Source organism: Hemiscyllium ocellatum, chromosome 29, assembly GCF_020745735.1.
Source record: "Hemiscyllium ocellatum isolate sHemOce1 chromosome 29, sHemOce1.pat.X.cur, whole genome shotgun sequence".
NCBI lineage: Eukaryota > Metazoa > Chordata > Chondrichthyes > Orectolobiformes > Hemiscylliidae > Hemiscyllium > Hemiscyllium ocellatum.
The window spans coordinates 14904582-14926450 of NC_083429.1; the positions used below are offsets into that span (position 1 = coordinate 14904582).

Consider the following 21869-nt stretch of genomic DNA (forward strand, 5'->3'; position numbering starts at 1 on the left):
ACTGGAGATAAGGCGTTGGAGACCGGGGAAGCGAAAATCATGGAGGTGGTAGAGGGCGTGGGTGGTGTCCCGAACGTAGGTGGGGAGTTCTTGGACTAAAGGGGACAGAACCGTGTCGAGGTACGTGGAGATGAGTTCGGTGGGGCAGGAGCAGGCTGAGACAATGGGTCGGCCGGGGCAGTCAGGTTTGTGGATTTTGGGCAGGAGGTAGAAACGGGCGGTGCGGGGTTGTGGGACTATGAGGTTGGAGGCGGTGGATGGGAGATCCCCTGAGGTGATGAGGTTATGGATGGTCTGGGAGATGATGGTTTGATGGTGGGAGGTGGGGTCATGGTCAAGGGGGCGATAAGAGGAGGTGTCTGCGAGCTGGCGTTTGGCCTCAGCAGTATAAAGGTCGGTGCGCCAAACTACTACCGCGCCTCCCTTGTCTGCCGGTTTGATGGTGAGGTTGGGGTTGGAGCGGAGGGAGTGGAGGGCTGCACGTTCTGAGGGTGAGAGGTTGGAGTGGGTGAGAGGGGTGGACAGGTTGAGTCGGTTAATGTCGCGGCGGCAGTTGGCTATAAATAGATCGAGGGCGGGTAAGAGGCCAGCATGGGGTGTTCAGGTGGATGGAGTGTGTTGGAGGCGGGAGAAGGGGTCTTCAGAGGATGGGCGGGAGTCTTGGTTGTAAAGGTAGGCACGGAGGCGAAGGCAGCGGAAGAATTGTTCAATATCTCGCCGCGTGTTGAACTCAGACAGTATCTATGGCTATAATCAAATTGGCCCTATAATCCATTCAAGTCAGACATTTCAGGATCACTGCTTTTATGACCTCTCTCAAAAAGCAGCCAAAGACAGCATAACCTCGTTAAGGAGTAGCATCGGCACAACACCTCCTTTAAAATAAAAACCATTAATAAAAAAAGGCTTCATCATAAAACCCTCTCATTTTAAATTATTAGTAACCACAACATACATAGAACAAAGAATAGCACAGCACACTACAGGCCCTTCGGCCCACGACGTGGTGCCGAGCATTTATCTTAATCTAAATCAACCTGACCTAAACACCCCTCAATTTACTGCTGTCCATGTGTTTGTTCAGCAGTCGCTTAAATATCCTTAACATCTCTGACTGTTGTACCTCTGCTGGTACTACATTCAACGCACCCACCACTGTGTGTAAAGAATCTACCTCTGACATCTCCTCTATACCTTCCTCCAATCACTCTAAACTTATAATCTTTCATGGCAGACATTCCTGCCCTGGGGATAGGTCTGTGGCTATCTACTCGATCTATGCCTCTCATTATCTTGTACACCTCTATCAAGTCAACTCTCTTCCTTCTTTCCAGTGTGAGAAGCCCTAGCTCACTCAACCTCTTCATAAGACATGCCCTCCAATTCAGGCAACATCCTGGTAAATCTCCTCTCTAAAGCATCCACATCCTTTCTATAAGGAGACAACCAGAACTGGGCACAATATTCTAGGTTAGCTCTATCCATTTTCCTGAACAAGGGAACAACATTTGCTGTCCTGCAGTCTTTTGGCACTATTCTTGCAGACAATGGCAACAAAGATTTTGACATGGAGAGAAAGGCAAAGGAGACAGTGTTATTGGTTCCAATACAGAGGGAAAAACCAAATTCAGGGGATTATGAATTGGACATTCCTCAAATTAAATCGGACAATGAGGAAGTTGTCAAAAATTGGGATAAATTATTAAGTTACCTTCCAAAGGAAAATCAAAATGTCCTGAAAGAGATACTACAATCACTTAGGGAGATATGTGGAAATAGGCTGGGAAGTACTGACCTAATTATGCATGATGCAGATATAGGAAATGCTGTTCCAATTAAGAACAAGATCAAAGAGGAAAGAAAATTACACCACAGAAACAGGCCTTTTGGCCCTCCAAGCCTGCACCAATCCAGATCCTCTACCTAACCCTGTCACCTATTTTCTATTGTATTCCTCTGCTCCCTGCCCATTCATGTACACCTTAAATGGTGCTATCGTGCAAAATCCTTGTAGGTATTAACCCTCTAGAGGTGGCACAGGTTCAAAGGAGATTGAATGCATACTCTCCGAAAACATAGTCAAGCTGCAGCTGTATAAGACTCTGCAGCGGCCACACCTGGAGTATTGTGTACAGTTCTGGTTACTGCATTATGGGAAGGATGTGAAAGCTTTGGAAAGGATTCAGAGGAGATTTACTAGGATGTTGCCTGGAATGGAGGAAAGGCTGAGGGACTTGAGGCAGTTTTTTTTGGACAGAAGGTAGAGCGGTGACTTAATTAAGACATAGAAGACGAGAGGGTTTGATAGGGTGGACAGCAAGAGCCTTTTTCCTCGATGGTGATGGCTAGCATGAAGGGGCACAGCTTTAAATTGAGGGGTGATAGATATAGGACAGATGTCAGAGGTAGTTTCTTTACTCAGAGTAGTAGGGGTGTGTAATGGCATGCTTGCAACTGTAGTAGACCGAGTAAAAAATGAGGTCTGCAGATGCTGGAGATCACAGCTGCAAATGTGTTGCTGGTCAAAGCACAGCAGGTTAGGCAGCATCTCAGGAATAGAGAATTCGACGTTTCGAGCATAAGCCCTTCATCAGGAATAAGAGAGAGAGAGCCAAGCAGGCTGAGATAAAAGGTAGGGAGGAGGGACTAGGGGGAGGGGCGATGGAGGTGGGATAGGTGGAAGGAGGTCAAGGTGAGGGTGATAGGCCGGAGTGGGGTGGGGGCGGAGAGGTCAGGAAGAGGATTGCAGGTTAGGAGGGCGGTGCTGAGTTGAGGGAACCGACTGAGACAAGGTGGGGGGAGGGGAAATGAGGAAGCTGGAGAAATCTGAATTCATACCTTGTGGTTGGAGGGTTCCCAGGCGGAAGATGAGGCGCTCCTCCTCCAGCCGTCGTGTAGTTGTGTTCTGCCGGTGGAGGAGTCCAAGGACCTGCATGTCCTCGGTGGAGTGGGAGGGGGAGTTAAAGTGTTGAGCCACGGGGTGATTGGGTTGGTTGGTTCGGGCGGCCCAGAGGTGTTCTCTGAAGCGTTCCGCAAGTAAGCGGCCTGTCTCACCAATATAGAGGAGGCCACATCGGGTGCAGCGGATGCAATAGATGATGTGTGTGGAGGTACAGGTGAACTTGTGGCGGATATGGAAGGATCCCTTGGGGCCTTGGAGGGAAGTGAGTGTGGAGGTGTGGGCGCAAGTTTTACATTTCCTGCGGTTGCAGGGGAAGGTGCCGGGGGTGGAGGTTGGGTTGGTGGGGGGTGTGGATCTGACAAGGGAGTCACGAAGGGAGTGGTCCTTGCGGAACGCTGATAGGGGAGGGGAGGGAAATATATCCTTGGTGGTGGGGTCCGTTTGGAGGTGGCGGAAATGGCGGCGGATAATACGTTGTATGCGCAGGTTGGTGGGGTGGTAGGTGAGAACCAGTGGGGTTCTGTCTTGGTGGCGGTTGGAGGAGCGGGGCTCAAGGGCGGAGGAGCGGGAAGTGGAGGAGATGCGGTGGAGGGCATCGTCGATCACGTCTGGGGGGAATCTGCGGTCCTTGAAGAAGGACGCCATCTGGGTTGTGCGGTGTTGGAATTGGTCCTCCTGGGAGCAGATGCGGCGGAGACGAAGGAATTGGGAATATGGGATGGCGTTTTTACAGGGGGCAGGGTGGGAGGAGGTGTAGTCCAGGTAGCTGTGGGAGTCAGTCGGTTTATAATAGATGTCTGTGTTGAGTCGGTCGCCCGAGATAGAAATGGAAAGGTCTAGGAAGGGGAGGGAGGAGTCTGAGACAGTCCAGGTGAATTTCAGGTCGGGATGGAAGGTGTTAGTAAAGTTGATGAACTGTTCAACCTCCTCGTGGGAGCACGAGGCAGCGCCGATACAGTCATCGATGTAGCGGAGGAAAAGGTGGGGGGTGGTGCCAGTGTAGTTGCGGAAGATGGACTGTTCCACATATCCTACGAAGAGGCAGGCATAGCTGGGGCCCATGCGGGTGCCCATGGCAACTCCTTTAGTTTGGAGGAAGTGGGAGGATTGAAAAGAGAAGTTATTCAGGGTGAGGACCAGTTCAGTCAGTCGAAGGAGGGTGTCAGTGGAAGGGTACTGGTTAGTGCGGCGGGAAAGGAAGAAGCGGAGGGCTTTGAGTCCTTCGTGATGGGGGATGGAGGTGTACAGGGACTGGATGTCCATAGTGAAAATAAGGCGTTGGGGACCGGGGAAGCGAAAATCCTGGAGGAGGTGGAGGGCGTGGGTGGTGTCCCGAACGTAGGTGGGGAGTTCTTGGACTAAAGGGGACAGGACCGTGTCGAGGTATTGGGAGATGAGTTCGGTGGGGCAGGAGCAGGCTGAGACAATGGGTCGGCCGGGGCAGGCAGGTTTGTGGATTTTGGGCAGGAGGTAGAAACGGGCGGTGCGGGGTTGTGGGACTATGAGGTTGGAGGCGGTGGATGGGAGATCCCCTGAGGTGATGAGGTCCTGGATGGTCTGGGAGATGATGGTTTGGTGGTGGGAGGTGGGGTCGTGGTCAAGGGGGCGATAAGAGGAGGCGTCCGCGAGCTGGCGTTTGTCGACGATGCCCTCCACCGCATCTCCTCCACTTCCCGCTCCTCCGCCCTTGAGCCCCGCTCCTCCAACCGCCACCAAGACAGAACCCCACTGGTTCTCACCTACCACCCCACCAACCTGCGCATACAACGTATTATCCGCCGCCATTTCCGCCACCTCCAAACGGACCCCACCACCAAGGATATATTTCCCTCCCCTCCCCTATCAGCGTTCCGCAAGGACCACTCCCTTCGTGACTCCCTTGTCAGATCCACACCCCCCACCAACCCAACCTCCACCCCCGGCACCTTCCCCTGCAACCGCAGGAAATGTAAAACTTGCGCCCACACCTCCACACTCACTTCCCTCCAAGGCCCCAAGGGATCCTTCCATATCCGCCACAAGTTCACCTGTACCTCCACACACATCATCTATTGCATCCGCTGCACCCGATGTGGCCTCCTCTATATTGGTGAGACAGGCCGCTTACTTGCGGAACGCTTCAGAGAACACCTCTGGGCCGCCCGAACCAACCAACCCAATCACCCCGTGGCTCAACACTTTAACTCCCCCTCCCACTCCACCGAGGACATGCAGGTCCTTGGACTCCTCCACCGGCAGAACACAACTACACGACGGCTGGAGGAGGAGCGCCTCATCTTCCGCCTGGGAACCCTCCAACCACAAGGTATGAATTCAGATTTCTCCAGCTTCCTCATTTCCCCTCCCCCCACCTTGTCTCAGTCGGTTCCCTCAACTCAGCACCGCCCTCCTAACCTGCAATCCTCTTCCTGACCTCTCCGCCCCCACCCACTCCGGCCTATCACCCTCACCTTGACCTCCTTCCACCTATCCCACCTCCATCGCCCCTCCCCCTAGTCCCTCCTCCCTACCTTTTATCTCAGCCGGCTTGGCTCTCTCTCTCTTATTCCTGATGAAGGGCTTATGCTCGAAACGTCGAATTCTCTATTCCTGAGATGCTGCCTAACCTGCTGTGCTTTGACCAGCAACACATTTGCAACTGTAGTAGACCCGCCAACTTTAAGGGCATTTAAATGGTCATTGGATAGGCATATGGATGAAAATGGAATAGTATAGGTTAGATGGGCTTCAGATTGGTTTTGCAGGTCGGCAAACATCGAGGGCTGAGGGGCCTGTACTGTGCTGTAATGTTCTATGTTCTAACATACCTTATAAGCATCTTCACATGACACACTCAGATTTCTTTCTGTCTGGAGTCCTTATCACCTCACTCAATTTCCTTTCAACTTGATAAGGTTCATCTATCACTGGAAGTAACATTAACACCTTAACCAAACATCAAAGTTGCAAGTTTTTGATTTCTTGTCTGTTTTCTGTTTCATTATATGCCGTGATACGATTAAATGCTATCCAGCCAATTCCTCCACTCTACTTAGTAGTTTCCTAAAATTTGACACAAAGTCCACATATGTGGTCTCTGAATTATGACCTACAAATTCTCTTTAATCAATTTTAGCAGTCCTCTCACTTCAATCCCAAAAGTTCATTCAAATGGACTGAATTTGGTTGATTCATTTGGTGGATCTCTGTTTGCAAAAAATACAAGTAAAAAATCCCAATCATCTGGATGATTTTGAGTATAAGCCCTTAACATGGTATTTAATGTCTGGTGCCACCTTTCGAGTGCTCGATGCGACCCTGGATATTACACTGTAGATTTGAATTGCTTTATTCCTAAGCTGTTCATAATTTCCTTGAATAATTTTGATGTGAAGTTTGACCATTGATCTGATTGTACCTCCGTGGGTAGTTCATATCTTGTAAACAATTTGAGTAATTCCTCGACAATCCTTTTAGCTGTGATATTGCGAAATGGAATGGCCTCTGGAAATCTAATGGACACCTCCATTATTATTTACAAATACTGATTTCCACTTTTTGTTTTAGATAGGGGTCCTATGCAATCAATTAAGACTCTTGTAAAAAGTTCCTCAAATGCAGGAATAGGTATTAAAGATGGGGTTTTATTACTTCTTGTGGTTTTCCAATTACCTGGCACGTATGGTATGTCTGGCAAAATTCAACTACATCCTTGTGCCGTCCAGACCACTAAAAATGTTTTTGTATTTTAGCTTGAGTTTTTCTCACTCCTAAATGACCCCCTAGTGGTAGCTCATGCGCTACCCACAACACCACCTTTCTATAACTCACTGGCAATATGAATTGATGAACTCCTGCAAATTCTCATCTGTCTAAATATGTGACGGTCTCCATTTCCTCATGAAGACATCATTCTTAAGATAGTAGCATGTATGATAGGAATACATGCGGATTCTTTTTCCGTGTATACCTTTTGAGACAATTGCTTTACATTTTCATCTTTCTGCTGTAACTAAGTCTACTTATCTCTTTTGTCATCTATTTGTTCCTGGGTTGTGCCAACCATCTGATCAATCTGCTAATTCCACTTGACCTTTCTTATCTGCACTCTTTTACTCTTCAGTTTCAACTGCTGACTTTGTGACCTCGTTACCACACATCAGGAAAAATTCCAGATATGTGTCCTATAAAAGTTCAGTTGCCGGAGTTTCCACTGGCTTTTCAACCACAGTAGGCAGCACTCCTACCTGTGAACCAGCCATATTGTTAACAAGAACAGGTTGGCTCCTGGAACTGAGAGTTTGTCCAGTACTCCTCCCACACGTTCTCCACTCATCACTGGACACTCAAGCCTCATTTTACATAATTGAGTACTTCTTGTCTCACCGGGAATTTCCGTTACTAGTACTTTTTTCTGGCAACGGTCCTTCAGAAGTATATATCTCCTCATCTTTCAACATCACAGATTCAAAGAAGCCTGTATTTCTTAATATTGTAACCTCTTTACCTGCTGTTCCTGGCATATGTGAGTTAACTCTATTTTATCAGGTATACAGTTCAAGAAGATCTGGCGTTTCCTCTTTAACCAACCTCTGACCAGATTGTACATTCTGGTGCAGCTTACCAAACTTCACTATGCTTTCCATTACCACTCCAACAAAATTCACTGGCTTATCCTGTTTTCCTACATCTGGCTTCACGGTGTTTTTTGTAATCCACTAACACTGTGATTTCACATGGCCTACTTTTTGCAGTGAAAACACCGGAGATTTTATTTTCTCTTTCCCCTTCAAAGGTTTCATTTTTATCCTGTGTTGTTATCCTTATGACCTACGCTGAGATCTAACTTTCCCTTTCCAAGCAAGAATTTCTCTTTGCCCCAGCTTCTATCTCAAATTGATGTTGGAAGCCAAACTTTGACTTCTTGACCAATTCAATCAACAGCCATTTCAGCTGATGATCTTGCCTTTTTAATTCTCTGCTCGTACGTGAATTCTCACTACTTCAAGAGTTGAATTTTTGAACTCCTCCAAAATAATTCACTCTCTAAGAGCATCATGGGCGGCATGGTGGCACAGTGGTTAGCACTGCGGCCTCACAGCGCCAGAGACCCGAGTTCAATCCCCACCTCAGGTGACTGCAGAGGAGATTACACATTCGCCCCGTGTCTGCGCGGGTTTCCTCCGGGCGCTCCGGTTTCCTCCCATAATCCAAAAAGTGTGCAGGTTAGGTGAATTGGCCATGCTAAATTGCCCGTGGTGTTAAGTGAAGGGGTATATTTAGGGGAATGGGTCTGGGTGGGTTGTGCTTCGGCGGGTCAGGGTGGACTTGTTGGGCTGAAGGGCCTGTTTCCACACTGTAATCTAATCTAATCTAATAGATTTGCTTTATTTTTAATGCCCTTATCCACTTATCAAAATTACTTTGTTTGATCCTTTCAAACTCACTGCTGGATTCACCAGGGTCATCGAAGTTTCAAGTTTTTGTTGTATTCAGAGTCATAGAGTCACAGAGGTGTACAGCATGGAAACAGACCCTTTGGTCCAACTCATCCATGCTGAGTGGATATCCTAAACTCGATTTTACTGCTCCTCGGATGCTGCCTGAACTGCTGTGCTGTTCCAGCAGCACTAATCCACAATCTGGATATCCTAAACTGCCCCTCCTTTGACTCCTGAAATGTTGTCTGTTGGTTTCTGGCACAAGCTCATACATTCATCAGATGGCTGTCTTCACCTCCTCATATGGCCCAGATACCTCCTTGGATAACGATGCAATCACCTCACTACCGCTACTTTCAAAAGTTTTGTTTGGATCAACGCAACCATTGGTCATCACATTTGTTTACCCCACCTTTTCAAATGAGATGAAAAAGGTTTCCATATCCTTTTCATCAAATTAGGAAATGCTTGAAGATATTTAACAGTTTCTCACCATGCCTTCAGCTACCATGGGTTTCCTCATCCTCACTCTGTACTGAGCTTACCTTCAACCTTCATGTCCATCTTTTTAAGCTGTCTTTCCTGTCTAGGTACCAATTTCTGAAGTTCAAACTCTGCCTTTTTCTTCCTTTTCTCTCTCTCTCTCTCTCTCTCTTTGCTCTGCTAAAGCAATTCATTCCTTTTCTCTTTCCTCTGCTTTTAATTGTAATTCAAACTGTTTTATTTCTGCTGACCTTTCCTGTCTTTTGTCTCTAACTTAATCTACCCCAGAAAGCCCTTGGTGACTGAAGAGAGCCATTGCTATGCCAAGTATTGATTAAACCAACTTAATTCAACACCCAGAACAAAAGACACTAACACCTAACACTCGCTGCCTTTGAGTCCAGCATCACGAATCCCAATCTGGAGCTATAGAACAAAGAGCCCCAAATCTGTATTGGGCCAGGCCAGACCCCCACCCCCAAAAAAAAACATTTCAAGAAAGTAGCCCGGATCCTAACTTTACTAGTTGTTTTAAAGCAGGTATAAGTGGATATTCAAGGAGAGATGCAGCTGGTCAAACTACTTAGTTTGAAACAAAACAGAGTTTATATACAAGATTACTGAATGAAACATATACAAAAGAGAACAGAATATTTAATAATTTAACCTCGCTGAAAACCCAGCCAATTATCCCAACTTAATGATGCTGTTCCAATTCATTGCAACAATCCTCATAAACACCTCTTGGCACAAAAGAGAGAGAGAGAGAAAAAAAAGAGAGAGTGAGAGCAAGAGTGAGAGTGAGAGAGAGAGAGATGGCAGAGGGGTTCAGCATAGAACACTTTTGTCCATGTAGCTTCTTGCACCATCAACCTCACTGACTGACTGCTTTTAGTGAACAGCCAGACTGCTAAAACCAAACCAAACCAAACTAGTAAAAAGTTGAACCTCGAGCACTGGCCACCCCCTCTTCAATCATACAAGTGTTTCTTTTAAAAATATGAACGCCTTTTGCCTGAGGCAGTATCTGTTAGCTATAATCAAATTGGCACTAAAACCCATCTGAGTCAGACTTTTCAGAATGGCTGCTTTTACGAACTCTGAAACAAAGCCAAGGACAGTATAACCTTGTTAAATGAGCAGTATCGGTGCACCAAGTGCAAAGTCACAGAATGGTTCAGGGAATATTTCTGATCCGTACACCAACCAACCCCACCTTCACGTGGCCATCCACTTCAACTCCCCCTCCCACACTCCTGAGGACATGTCCATTCTGGGCCTACAGAAGGACATGTCCTCCACTGCCTACACAAGGCCACCACAAATTGGAGGAGGAACACCTCATCTTCCGCCTCAAGAGCCTACAACTGCATGGCATGAACACTGAATTTGCCAGTTTCCAAATCTCACCTCCCCCCACCCCATCCCAGATCCAACCCTCCAAGTCAGATCCGCCCTTGTGATATGGCCTACTTGTCCACTGTTCCTCCCATATATCCGTGTCACACTTTCACCAACCTATCACTATCACCTCCTACTTATCTTTCCCTAGCCCTAACTCCCTCCCCGATTTAGCTCTCAGCCCCCTTCTCCTTCCCCAGTCTTGAAGAAGGGTTATGCCCAAAACATCGACTCTCGTGGTCCTTGGACGCTGCCTGACCTGCTGTGCTTTTTCCACTCTGGCACTTTTACTGAGCATCTTCAATTTTGTGCACAAGTAGTAGCATTTTATCAAATATTTTTGATATACATAATATGAACTGTACTCTACACTCATTGGCCCTCTTTGTTAATCAAATTGAGCTTCATTTGACTTTAACATAGAACATAGAAAAATACAGCACAGTACAGGTCCTTCGGCCTTCAATGTTGCGCCGATCCAAGCCCACCTAACCTACACTAGTCCATTATACTCCATATGCCTATCCAATGCCCGTTTAAATGCCCATAAAGAGGGAGAGTCCACCACTGTTACTGGCAGGGAATTCCATGAACTCACAACTCGCTGAGTAAAGAATCTACCCCTAACGTCTGTCCTATATCTACCACCCCTTAATTTAAAGCTATGCCCCCTCGTAATATCTGACTCCATACGTGGAAAAAGGTCTCATGGTCAACCCTATCTAAACCCCTAATCATCTTGTACACCTCTATCAAGTCACCCCTAAACTTTCTTTTCTCCAATGAAAACAGCCCCAAGTGCCTCAGCCTTTCCTCATACGATCTTCCTACCATACCAGGCAACATCCTGGTAAACCTCCTCTGCACCCGTTCCAGTGCATCCACATCCTTCCTATTATATGGCGACCAAAACTGCACACAATACTCCAGATGCGGCCGCACCAGAATCTTATAACAAATTCATCTTGACTTTCATTCACTAATCCAAGGGACTGTCAAGTGGCAATTAATTTTTACTTGGGTTCTTCACTCAGTTTTGTCACCACCAGTTCACGTGGCTGGTCTACAGTTACTGGTCCCTCCTTCTCCTAGTTTCTAAACAAGAATATGACATTTATCGCCAGAGTCCTCTGTCATTTCTAGAATTTGAAGACTTGGCCAAATCCTCCACTGTCTCTACCTTTACTTCCCTCTGCAAACTTGAATCTAACCCATTTCGTCAGATGATGTATATTCTTATGAAAAAGAAACTTTAAAAATCAGTGAAGCAGGCCCCAGTGGGGCACTTGAAGAGAGGTCACGAGCAGTGAATGGAACTTATTAAATCAAAATACCATCATCCAGGGTGATGTCGTCTCCCAGGCCCTGCAATGCCCACTTGTCTCTAAAAGAAGGTGTATTTATAAATTCATAGGTACAGCAAATACTGTACATCAAATCTGGCATAACTACCACTAATAATGCACGAATCCCAATTTCTTGTAATTGTACCATATTCTTGAATTTTATGATTTTTGGAATACTCATTCAAATATCTTTTAAAGTTTGTAAGGCTTCCAGCCTCCACTACTTTTCCAAACAGTGCATTCCAGACGCCCATCAAACTCTAAGTCTCCTGCCCATACCCGAAAACAATGCCCTTTCATGATTGACCCTCAGCCAAGGGGAATAGCTGCACTCTATTCACTCCTCAATCTTATATAGCTCAATCATGTCCCCCTCAGTCGTCTCAGCTCTAAAGAAAATAATCCAAATCTATTTAGTCTCTCACTAAACAGTTAGCAGGTCATGTTACAGTTATATAACAGGTCAGACACATTTGGAATACGGCGTACAGTTCTGGTCACCACATTACCAAAAGGATGTGGATGATTTGGTGCAGAGGATGGTCACCAGGATGTTGCCTGGTATGGAGGGTGCTAGCTATGAGAGGTTGAATAGATTATGATTATTTTCATTGGAAAGAAGGAAGTTGAGGGTGGTCCTGATTGAGGCCGGTCCTGATTGAGGCCTACAAAATCATGAGTGGTGTAGATAGAATGGATAGCAAAAAACATTTTCCCCAGATTGGAGGACTCAAATACTATGGGTCACAGGTTCAAACTGAGAGGGGAAAGGTTTAGGGGAGATATGCATCGAAAGTTCTTCATGCAGAGGGTGGTGGTGCCTGGAATGCGCTGCCAGCAGAGGTGTTTGGGGCAGGAATGATAGGATCATTTAAGGTGTATTTAGATAGGTACATGAATGGGTAGGGAAGCAAAGGGATATAGATCCTTAGAAAATAGACAGCAGATTTAGATAGAGGATCTGGATCGACACAGGCTTGGAGGTCTGAAGGGCGTGCTCCTGTGTTGTAATGTTCTTTATTCTCTCCTTATACCTCAATTCCTCCATCCCAGGCAACATACTAGTGAACTTTCTCCCTACCCCCTCTACTGCTATCACAGGTAGTGAGTTTTGAGAAGATTTGTATCTCACGTTGAGGTTCCAGATGTAGGTTTGCTCGCTGAGCTGGAAGGCTCATTTTCAGATGTTTCATCACCATACTAATGTAACACCTTCGGTGAGCCTCCGGATGAAGAACTGCTAGTGTTTCCTGCTTTCTATTTATATGTTTGGGTTTCCTTGGGTTCATGATGTCATTTCCTGTTCTTTTTCTCAGGGGGAGCTAACTTTGACAAGGACAACACATCCATCCTAGGACAAGCCAAAGAGACACACATGATAATTCCTAGAAGCATGGCATTCCAATCGGAACTCTATCAATAAACACATCGAGTTAGATCCCATCTACCATCCCTGAGAAAAAGAACAGGAAATGACATCACCATAGGAAATGATGTCACCAACCCAAGGAACCCCAAGCATATAAACAGAAAGCAGGAAACACCAGCAGTTTTTTTGTCCGGGGGCTCACTTAAAATGTTACCTAGTATGGTGACGAAACATCTGAAATTGAACCTTCCAGCTCAGCAAGCAAACCTACATCCAGAGTTATCACAGCTTTCCTGTAGTGAGGTGACCATAACTGCACACAATACTCCAGCTGTGATCTGATCAATGCTCTGCGCAACTCCAACATTATTTCCTTTCTCTTATGCTTGTGACAATGCTACCTCTTTAATAAGGTTATGCTGTCCTTAGCTTTTTTTTCCCAAGAAAGTTTGTAAAGCCAGTTCAGGTTTATTTTCTAATTTGGTTTGTTTTAGCAAGCAGTCAAGAAAATTACAGGGGACCTAAAGAAGTGGCTACAGTGAAAAGCAGTTCTATGCTTTAACAGAGGTCTTGCCTGAACTTTCTCTCTGAAACCTCTCCTGCCTGTAAGAATCTGTGTTTCAATTAATCTTTTGTTAAGGGGTGTGTTTATGGGATGTTGCCAGGATTGAAACACCTTCATTAAGTTGCAATATTGTGTTGGTCGGGTTATCAAACAAGTTATTCTAAATTCTGTTTTCTTTTGTTTGTATTTCATCTGTAATGTTTAAATAAATTCTGTTTTGTTTAAAACTGAATGGTTGCCTAGCTGCATCACTCCTGGAATATCCGCTTAGCACAAAATAAAATTTAAATTCTGGGTTGGCTTCTTAAAATGTTTTGAGGGGGGCTGGCCTAGTCCATAACATGCTTTCATCAATCAATGCATAGATTCCATATGCCTTAACTATCCTATTCACATGCTCTACCAACTTCAAGGATCTATGAATAATTATCCAAAAATCCCTCTGTCCTCTAAACTACCCAATGTCCTGCCATTCACCAACTACTCCCTTATCTTGTTTCTTCTTCCAAAGTACATCTCCTTGCACTAATCAGGATTAAATACCATTTGCCGCTGGTCTGCCCATCTGACCAACCTACCTATATCTTCATATAACTTACAATCATTTTCTTCATTGTTAACCACTCTACCAATCTTGGCATCACCTAGAATTTTACTTTGCATTCCCTCCCCCATTTTCACGTGCATTATTTCTGAATATAACAAGTAATAAAGGTCCCAGTACTGATCTTTGTGGTACACCACTGGATGCCAACCTCCAGTCACTCGAACAGCCTTCTACCATATTCTGTGTGTCATATTACTAAACCCATTTCTGACCCATCTCACTATGTTTCTCTCAATTCAATGCCCTTCTCGATCAGTCTCCCATGATGCACCTTGTAAAAAGCTTTGCTAAAATCCACATAAACTACATCAACTGAACTTCCTTCATCCACACACTTAATCTCATTTTCAATTTATTTGTACAAATTTGTTAGGCATAACCACCCTCTGACAATGCTATGCTGACTATCTTTAATCAACACCTGTCCTTCCAAGTCAGCAAAGATTTACCAGAATGTTACCAGGAAAGGAGGGTTTGAGTTATAAAAAAAATAGGCTTGATAGGCTAGGACTTTCTTCAGTGGAGCACAGGAAGTTGAGGGGGGTCCTTTGAGAGGTTTATAAAATCATGAAGGGCATAGAGAGATAAATAACAAGGGTCCATTGTCTAGCGGGCATATTTTTAAGATAAATTTGAACAAATACATAAATACAAAAGGTTTAGAGGGATATGGCCAAATTGATCTAGTTTAGTATGGAAACATTGTTAGCATGGACCATGCTGTTCCTTGCTGATCAACTCTATGACACTAATTAGCATTACTTTGTTCCTCAGAATTTTCTTCAATAATTTCCATATTACCAACGTGAAACCAGACTGTAATTTCCCAGTTCATCTCCACCAAGCCTCTTAAAAAGTGGAACCACATCAGCTGTCCTCCTGTCCTCTGGCACTTCCCAGAGAGGAATTAAAAATTGTCTGCCTCGCCTCTCACAGCAGTAATTCAGCTGGGTCAGGGGGATGCATCTGTTTTAATCCTAACAGAACCTCCAATACCTCCCTATTGCCTATGTCAAACTATGCAAGTTCTTCACTGTCCCTTTCCCCGAATTTCATTCCTACATTCTCCTTTTCCAGAGTGAAGACCGAAGAGAAGTATTCATTCCACATCCTTCTAACATCTTGTGGCTTCAAAGCCAGGACTTGACTATGGGGGCAGGGTATGGTGGGTGAGGGGGCGGGGCAGGGTGAGTCAAATCCTTGATCACTCGTGGACCCTACTCTTTCCCCGGTCAACCTCTTGCCTTTAAATGTATTCATAAAATATCTTAGCGTTGTCCCGAATCCTGTTCACAAGTCCTTTTCCATGTCTACGGTTTGCTGTTTAAATTGCTTTCTTAAAGTTCCCTAAAATGGGTTTTCTACTTTTGAGTGTTGGAAGCCTTTTCCTGGTACTTCCTGGTTAGTTACTATGATCAGAATTTCCTTACTAAATCCTGTTCTACTCTATAATTGGCAGCATTAAAACATTAAGGAATAGATTCAGGAATAAGTCCCCCAAGTCTGGTTCTTAATTTCATAAAATCATGACTGATCCTCAACTTCAAATCTACTTTTCCACTCAATCCTCACATTCCTTGATGCGCCTCAAGTGCAGTACTCTTTCGATCTCAATCTAGAATATGCTCAACAGCTGATCATCCACAACATTCAAGGTTAGAATACTCTCAACCAGATGGTGAAACTTCTAATTATAATCCAAAATTAGCTCTAGCTTGAAGGCCTGCAGCCAGGGAAAGGCGGATTCTAGACTTTTCTACCAATTGTACCATCACAACTGGCAGCTTAATGTTCCAAGATACAAATGCTACAGGAAGGGAGGCAAGAGAAGAGGGGCAGTGGCATTTTTGATAAGGGATAGCATTACAGCTATACTGCAGGAGGATATTCCCAGAAATACATCCAGGCAAGTTATTTGGGTGGAACTGAGGAATAAGAAAAGGATGGTCACCTTATTGGGATTGTATTCTAGACCCTCTAATAGTCAAAGGGAAATCGAGAAACAAATTTGCAAGGAGATCTCAGTTATCCGGAAGAATAATAGGGGATTTTACCTTTTCAAACATAGACTGAGACTGCCATAGTGTTAAAGGTTTAGATGGAGAACAATTTTTTTAAGTGCAAACAAGAATATTTTCTGATTCAGTGTATGGATGTACCTCCGAGAAAAAGTGCAAAACTTCACCTACTCTTGCGAAATAAGGCAGGGTAGGTGACTGAGGTGTCAGAGGGGGAGCATGTTGGGGCCAGCAACCATAATTCTAATAGTTTTAAAATAGTGATGGAAAAAATGGACCAGATCCAAAAGTTGAGATTCTAAATTGAAGAAAGGCCAATTTTGATGGTATTAGGCAAGAACATTCAAAAGCTGATTGATGGCAGATGTCCACAGGTAAAAGGACGGCTGAAAATGGGAAACCTTTAGAAATTAGATAACGAGAGTCCAAAGACAGTACATTCCTGTTAGGATGAAAGAAAAGGCTGGTAGGTGTAGGAAATGCTGGATGACTAAAGAAATTGAGGGTTTGGTTAAGAAAAAGGAGGAAGCATATGTCAGGTATTCAGGATAGATCGAGTGAATCCTTAGAAGGTATGAGGAGTATATTTAAGAGGGAAATCAGGAGGGCAAAAAGGGGATGTGAGATAGCTTTGGCAAATAGAGTTAAAGAGAATCCAAAGGGTCTTAACAAATACATTAAGGACAATACGGTAACTAGGGAGAGAATAGGACTCCACAAGCATCAGCAAGGCGGCATTTGTGTGGAGCTGCACATGATGGGGGAGATATTAAATGAGTATTTTGCTTCAGTATTTACTGTGGAATAGGACATGGAAAATATAGAACGTAGGGAAATAGACAATGACATCTTGAAAATGTCCATATTACAGAGAAGGAAATGCTGGATGTCTTTAAACACAGTGAAAAAAATGGATGTAGGTTTGCTCGCTGAGCCGCAAGGTTCATTTCCAGATGTTTCGTTACCCTACAAAGTAACGTCTTCAGTGGGCCTCAGACGAAGCAATGATGAAAATTCCTGCTTTCTATTTATATGTTTGGGTTTCTTTGGGTTGATGTCATTTCCTGTGGTGATTTTAACCTTGTTGTGAGGTCATTTCCTGTTCCTTTTCTCAGGGGGTGGTAAATAGGGTTTAACTCAATGTGTTTGTTGATAGAGTTCAGGTTGGAATGCCAAGCTTCTAGGAATTCTCATGCGTATCTTTGTTTGGCTTCTCCTAGGATGGAAGTGGTGTCCTTCCTCCTCTGTACGTGAGGATACTAGTGAGAGACGGTCATGTCTTTTTGTGGCTAGTTAGTGTTCATGTATACTGGTGGCTAGTTTTCTGCGTGTTTGTCCAATGTAGTGTTTGTTACAGTCCATGCATGGTATTTTGTAAATGACATTAGTTTTGTTTGATGTCTGTATAGGGTCTTTGAAGTTCATTAGCTGCTGTTTTAATGTGTTGGTGGGTTTGTGATGCCAAGGGGTCTGAGTAGTCTGGCAGTTTGTTGATAAGTCCTAGGGAGTGTTGCTGAACAAAGAGACCTTGGAGTGCAGGTTCTTAGCTCCTTGAAAGTGGAGCTGTAGATAGGATAGTGAAAGCGGCATTTGGTATGCTTTCCTTTATTGGTCAGAGTATTGAGTACAGAGTATTAAGTATATAGTCATGTTGCGGCTATACAGGACATTGATTAGACCACTGTTGGAATATTGCATGCAGTTCTTGTCTCCTTCCTATTGGAAAGATGTTGTGAAACTTGAAAGGGTTCAGAAAAGATTTACAAGGATGTTGTCAGGGTTGGAGGATTTGAGCTATAGGGAGAGGCTGAATAGACTGGGGCTGTTTTTCCTGGAGCATGGGAGGCTGAGAGATGACCGTATAGAGATTTATAAAATTATGAGGGGAGGGGTATAAAAGAGACCTAAGGGGCAATTTTTTTCATGCAAAGGGTGGTACATGTATGGAATGAGCTGCCAGAAGAAGTGATAGAGGCTGGTAAAATTGCAACATTTAAGAAGCATTTGGGTGGGTATATGAATAGGAAGAGTTTGGAGGGATATGGGCCGGGTGCTGGCAGGTGATTGGGTTGGGATATCTGGTCAGCATAGACGGGTTGGAGCGGAGGGTCTGTTTCCATGATGTACACCTCTATGACTTTATGAATCAGACATTCTCGATACAGATTATACAAACAAGCACAATTCCCTACCTTGGTTCACTCTTGTTACTTCATGAGTTAATGTATTGTTGTCTGTCCGGACTGACACACGGATTATTGCTCCTACTGCACCATATCCCCACACCACAGCTCGGCCAGGTTCTTTCTGTAACACCATGTGATCGGCATAGTAAGATCCAAAACGGAAGAGAAACTCTGAAAAACAAAAACAAACTGCCTTAGAACAATTCAACCAGGATTGATTACATACTTAATTTATCTTCAATAACCAGGGGAGGTATTGTCACTTACCCGCACAAAACCCGTGACTCGACAACAACAACAATACAACCCCGACAAACAAATACCCGCGCCTCGCCATCATCCACCCGGCACCAATTCTGACCCGCCCAATCCCGCCACTCACCCGCAATGTCCCGCCCCCTGAGCCGCAATGTCCCGCCCCCTCACCCGTAATGTCCCTCCCCCTCAGTGACCCGCCCACTCACCCGCAATGTCCCGCCCCCTCAGTGACCCGCCCCTTCATCCGACTTGCCCCGTCCCCTCACCCACAATGACCCGCTGCCTCAGTGACCCGCCCCCTCACCCACAATGTCCCGCCCCCTCAGTGACCCGCCCCCTGAGCCGCAATGTCCCGCCCCCTCAGTGACCCGCCCCCTGAGCCGCAATGTCCCGCCCCCTCAGTGACCCGCCCCGTGAGCCGCAATGTCCCGCCCCCTCAGTGACCCGCCCCCTGAGCCGCAATGTCCCGCCCCCTCAGTGACCCGCCCCTTCATCCACCTTGCCCCGTCCCCTCACCCGCAATGTCCCGCCCCCTCAGTGACCCGCCCCCTGAGCCGCAATGTCCCGCCCCCTCAGTGACCCGCCCCTTCATCCACCTTGCCCCGTCCCCTCACCCACAATGACCCGCCCCCATAGTCAATCATGGTCCCTTTGCCGAAATCTACAAACGGGACTGACTGGGTATCCATCTGCATCCCATCTACCTTTCCCCCTGTTTAATTCTCGGCCCTCAGTCCTGATGAAATGTTCCGAGCTGAAACGTGCTCTCCCCTCCTCCTCTGAGGTTGCCTGACCTGCTGTGCTTTTCCCAGCTTCATCAACTCTTACTTTCCACTATTTGCAGTTCTCAATATCTCCAAACAACTGACCGCATAGACCCACTGCTTCTGATTGTTCCTTCTCCATAGAACTTATTTCTTCCTACCTTGATTTTTTTTCTCACCTTGTACAGACCATCCCCATTTACCGAAACAATTCTTCTGATGCTTTATATCAGTTATAGAATTTTGAGATAGCTAGCTCTCAGCCACCTCTTTACCATGGCGTGCAACCTCTTCCAATTTCCATCCTCCCTTTCGCTCTCCTTCACCTGGTCCATAACTGACATCTCCCTTCCTTTCTGTGACAACTCATCCCATCTCCCTCTGAGCTATGACCCCATGATGGAACATCAGGCCATTATGTCAACTACGGTCACCTACCTCAGTTCATTTGGTGATCTCTCCCCCACTGACTCCAAGCTGATAGTATCCCAACTCCACATAGCTCGCTTCTATCTCCATTCCCAATATCCACAAATACGACCGGCTGGGCAGACAATTGTTTCTGCCTGCTTCTGCTCTTCTTACCTTGCCTTATCATTTTTCTTCCGCTTACTTGCGAGATTCCTCTAATACTTTACGAGAGTTTTTAAATTTCCAGTTTGTGGGCTTCCTCTTTGTCATGGTCATGCAGTACCTTTACATGTCCATCACCAACCTCAATAATCCTACGGCTGTCTGCTTCTTCATGGAACAAAGACCTGAACTATTCACACCCAAAAGCACCCTCCTCCGCACGGCTGAGCTCATCCCCACCCTGAATAACACTCTTTTAACTCGTCTCATTTTCTTCAGGTCAGAGGGGTGGCCATGGGTACCTCCATAGGCCCCAGTTCTGCCTGGCTTTTAGTGAGGTAGGTGGAATATTCCTTATTCCACTCCTGTTCGGGACCCCACATGCATTGCCGATAAATTGATGATATTAGATTCCCTACATTGTGGAAACAGGCCCGTCGCCTCAACAAGTCCACACCGACCTTCTGAAGTGTAACCTACCCTGACCCATTTCCCTCTGACTAATACACTTGACACTATGGCCACATCACCTAACCTGGACATCTTTGGATTGAGCACCCGAAGGAAACCCACGCAGATGCAGGGAGAATGTGTAAACTCCACGCAGTCGCCCAAGGCTGGAATCGAACCTGGGTCCCTGGCGCTTTGAGGCAGCACTGCTAACCACTGAGCCACCATGCCGCCCGAAATCATTGGTGCTGTCTCTGTCTCTCAACTGGAATTGGAAACATGAATCGATCTTGCTTCAAATTTCCACCCTGCCCTCTTTTGCACCTAGTCCATCTCTCACTCCTCCCTCCTGGTCCATAAGACCATAAGACATAGGAGTGGAAGTAAGGCCATTTGGCCCATCAAGTCCACTCCGCCATTCAATCATGGCTGATTGGCATTTCAACTCCACTTACCAGCGTTCTCCCCGTAGCCCTTAATTCCTCGAGACAACAAGAATCTATCAATCTCGGCCTTGAAGACATTAAGCGTCCCGGCCTCCACTGCACTCCGTGGCAATGAATTCCATAGGCCCACCACCCTCTGGCTGAAGAAATGTCTCCGCATTTCTGTTCTGAATTGACCCCCTCTAATTCTAAGGCTGTGTCCACGGGTTCCAGTCTCCTCACCTAACGGAAACAATTTCCTAGCGTCCACCTTTTCCAAGCCATGTATTATCTTGTACGTCTCTATTAAGTCTCCCCTCAATCTTCTAAACTCCAACGAATACAATCCCAGTATCCTCAGCCGTTCCTCATATGTTAGACCTGCCATTCCAGGGATCATCCGCGTGAATCTCCGCTGGACACGTTCCAGTGCCAGTGTGTCCTTCCTGAGGTGTGGGGACCAAAACTGGACACAATACTCCAAATGGGGCCTAACCAGAGTCTCAGTAGCACATCTCTGCTTTTATATTCCAACCCTCTTGAGATAAGAGACAACTTTGCATTCGCTTTCTTAATCACGGACTCAACCTGCATGTTTACCTTTAGAGAATCCTCGACTAGCACACCCAGATCCCTTTGTGCTTTGGATTTACTAATTTTCTCACCATTTAGAAAGTAGTCTATGCTTTTATTCTTTTTGCCAAAGTGCAAGACCTCGCACTTGCTCACGTTAAATTCCATCAGCCATTTCCTGGACCACTCTCCCAATCTGTCTAGATCCTTCTGTAGCCTCCCCACTTCCTCAGTACTACCTGCCTGTCCACCTAACTTCGTATCATCGGTCCTCTGTTTCAATTTCTGAGAATAAGCTGGTCACCAATATCCACTATAAATCCACTGAATCCCACAGTTACCTTGAGTGTACATTCTCAACCTGTTTCCTGAAAAGACTCTGTTCCATTCTCCCACTTCCTTCATCTCTGTCACATCTGTTCCGGTGATGCTAACTTCAACAAAGGAGCCTCAGAAAGGTCCTTCTTCGTCAAGCAGAGATTCCCCAGCACTGTAGTTGACAGGGCCATCAGCTGGGTCCAATGAATTT

The 21869-nt window shown here is 45.7% G+C and overlaps 1 protein-coding gene across 1 annotated transcript in view; it reads right to left on the minus strand.

Annotated features, from left to right (window-relative positions):
* The window catches only part of siae (sialic acid acetylesterase), a 134066-nt gene extending 115418 nt beyond the window's left edge, over positions 1–18648 (minus strand). The window contains exons 1-2 of the mRNA XM_060846842.1: positions 18565–18648; positions 18304–18468 (exon numbers count right to left, since the gene is read on the minus strand). Of these exons, the coding sequence (XP_060702825.1) occupies positions 18304–18468; positions 18565–18637 (238 nt within the window). The 5' untranslated portion in view covers positions 18638–18648. The remainder of the gene's footprint in view (positions 1–18303; positions 18469–18564) is intronic.
* Positions 18649–21869: the final 3221 nt, after the last annotated feature.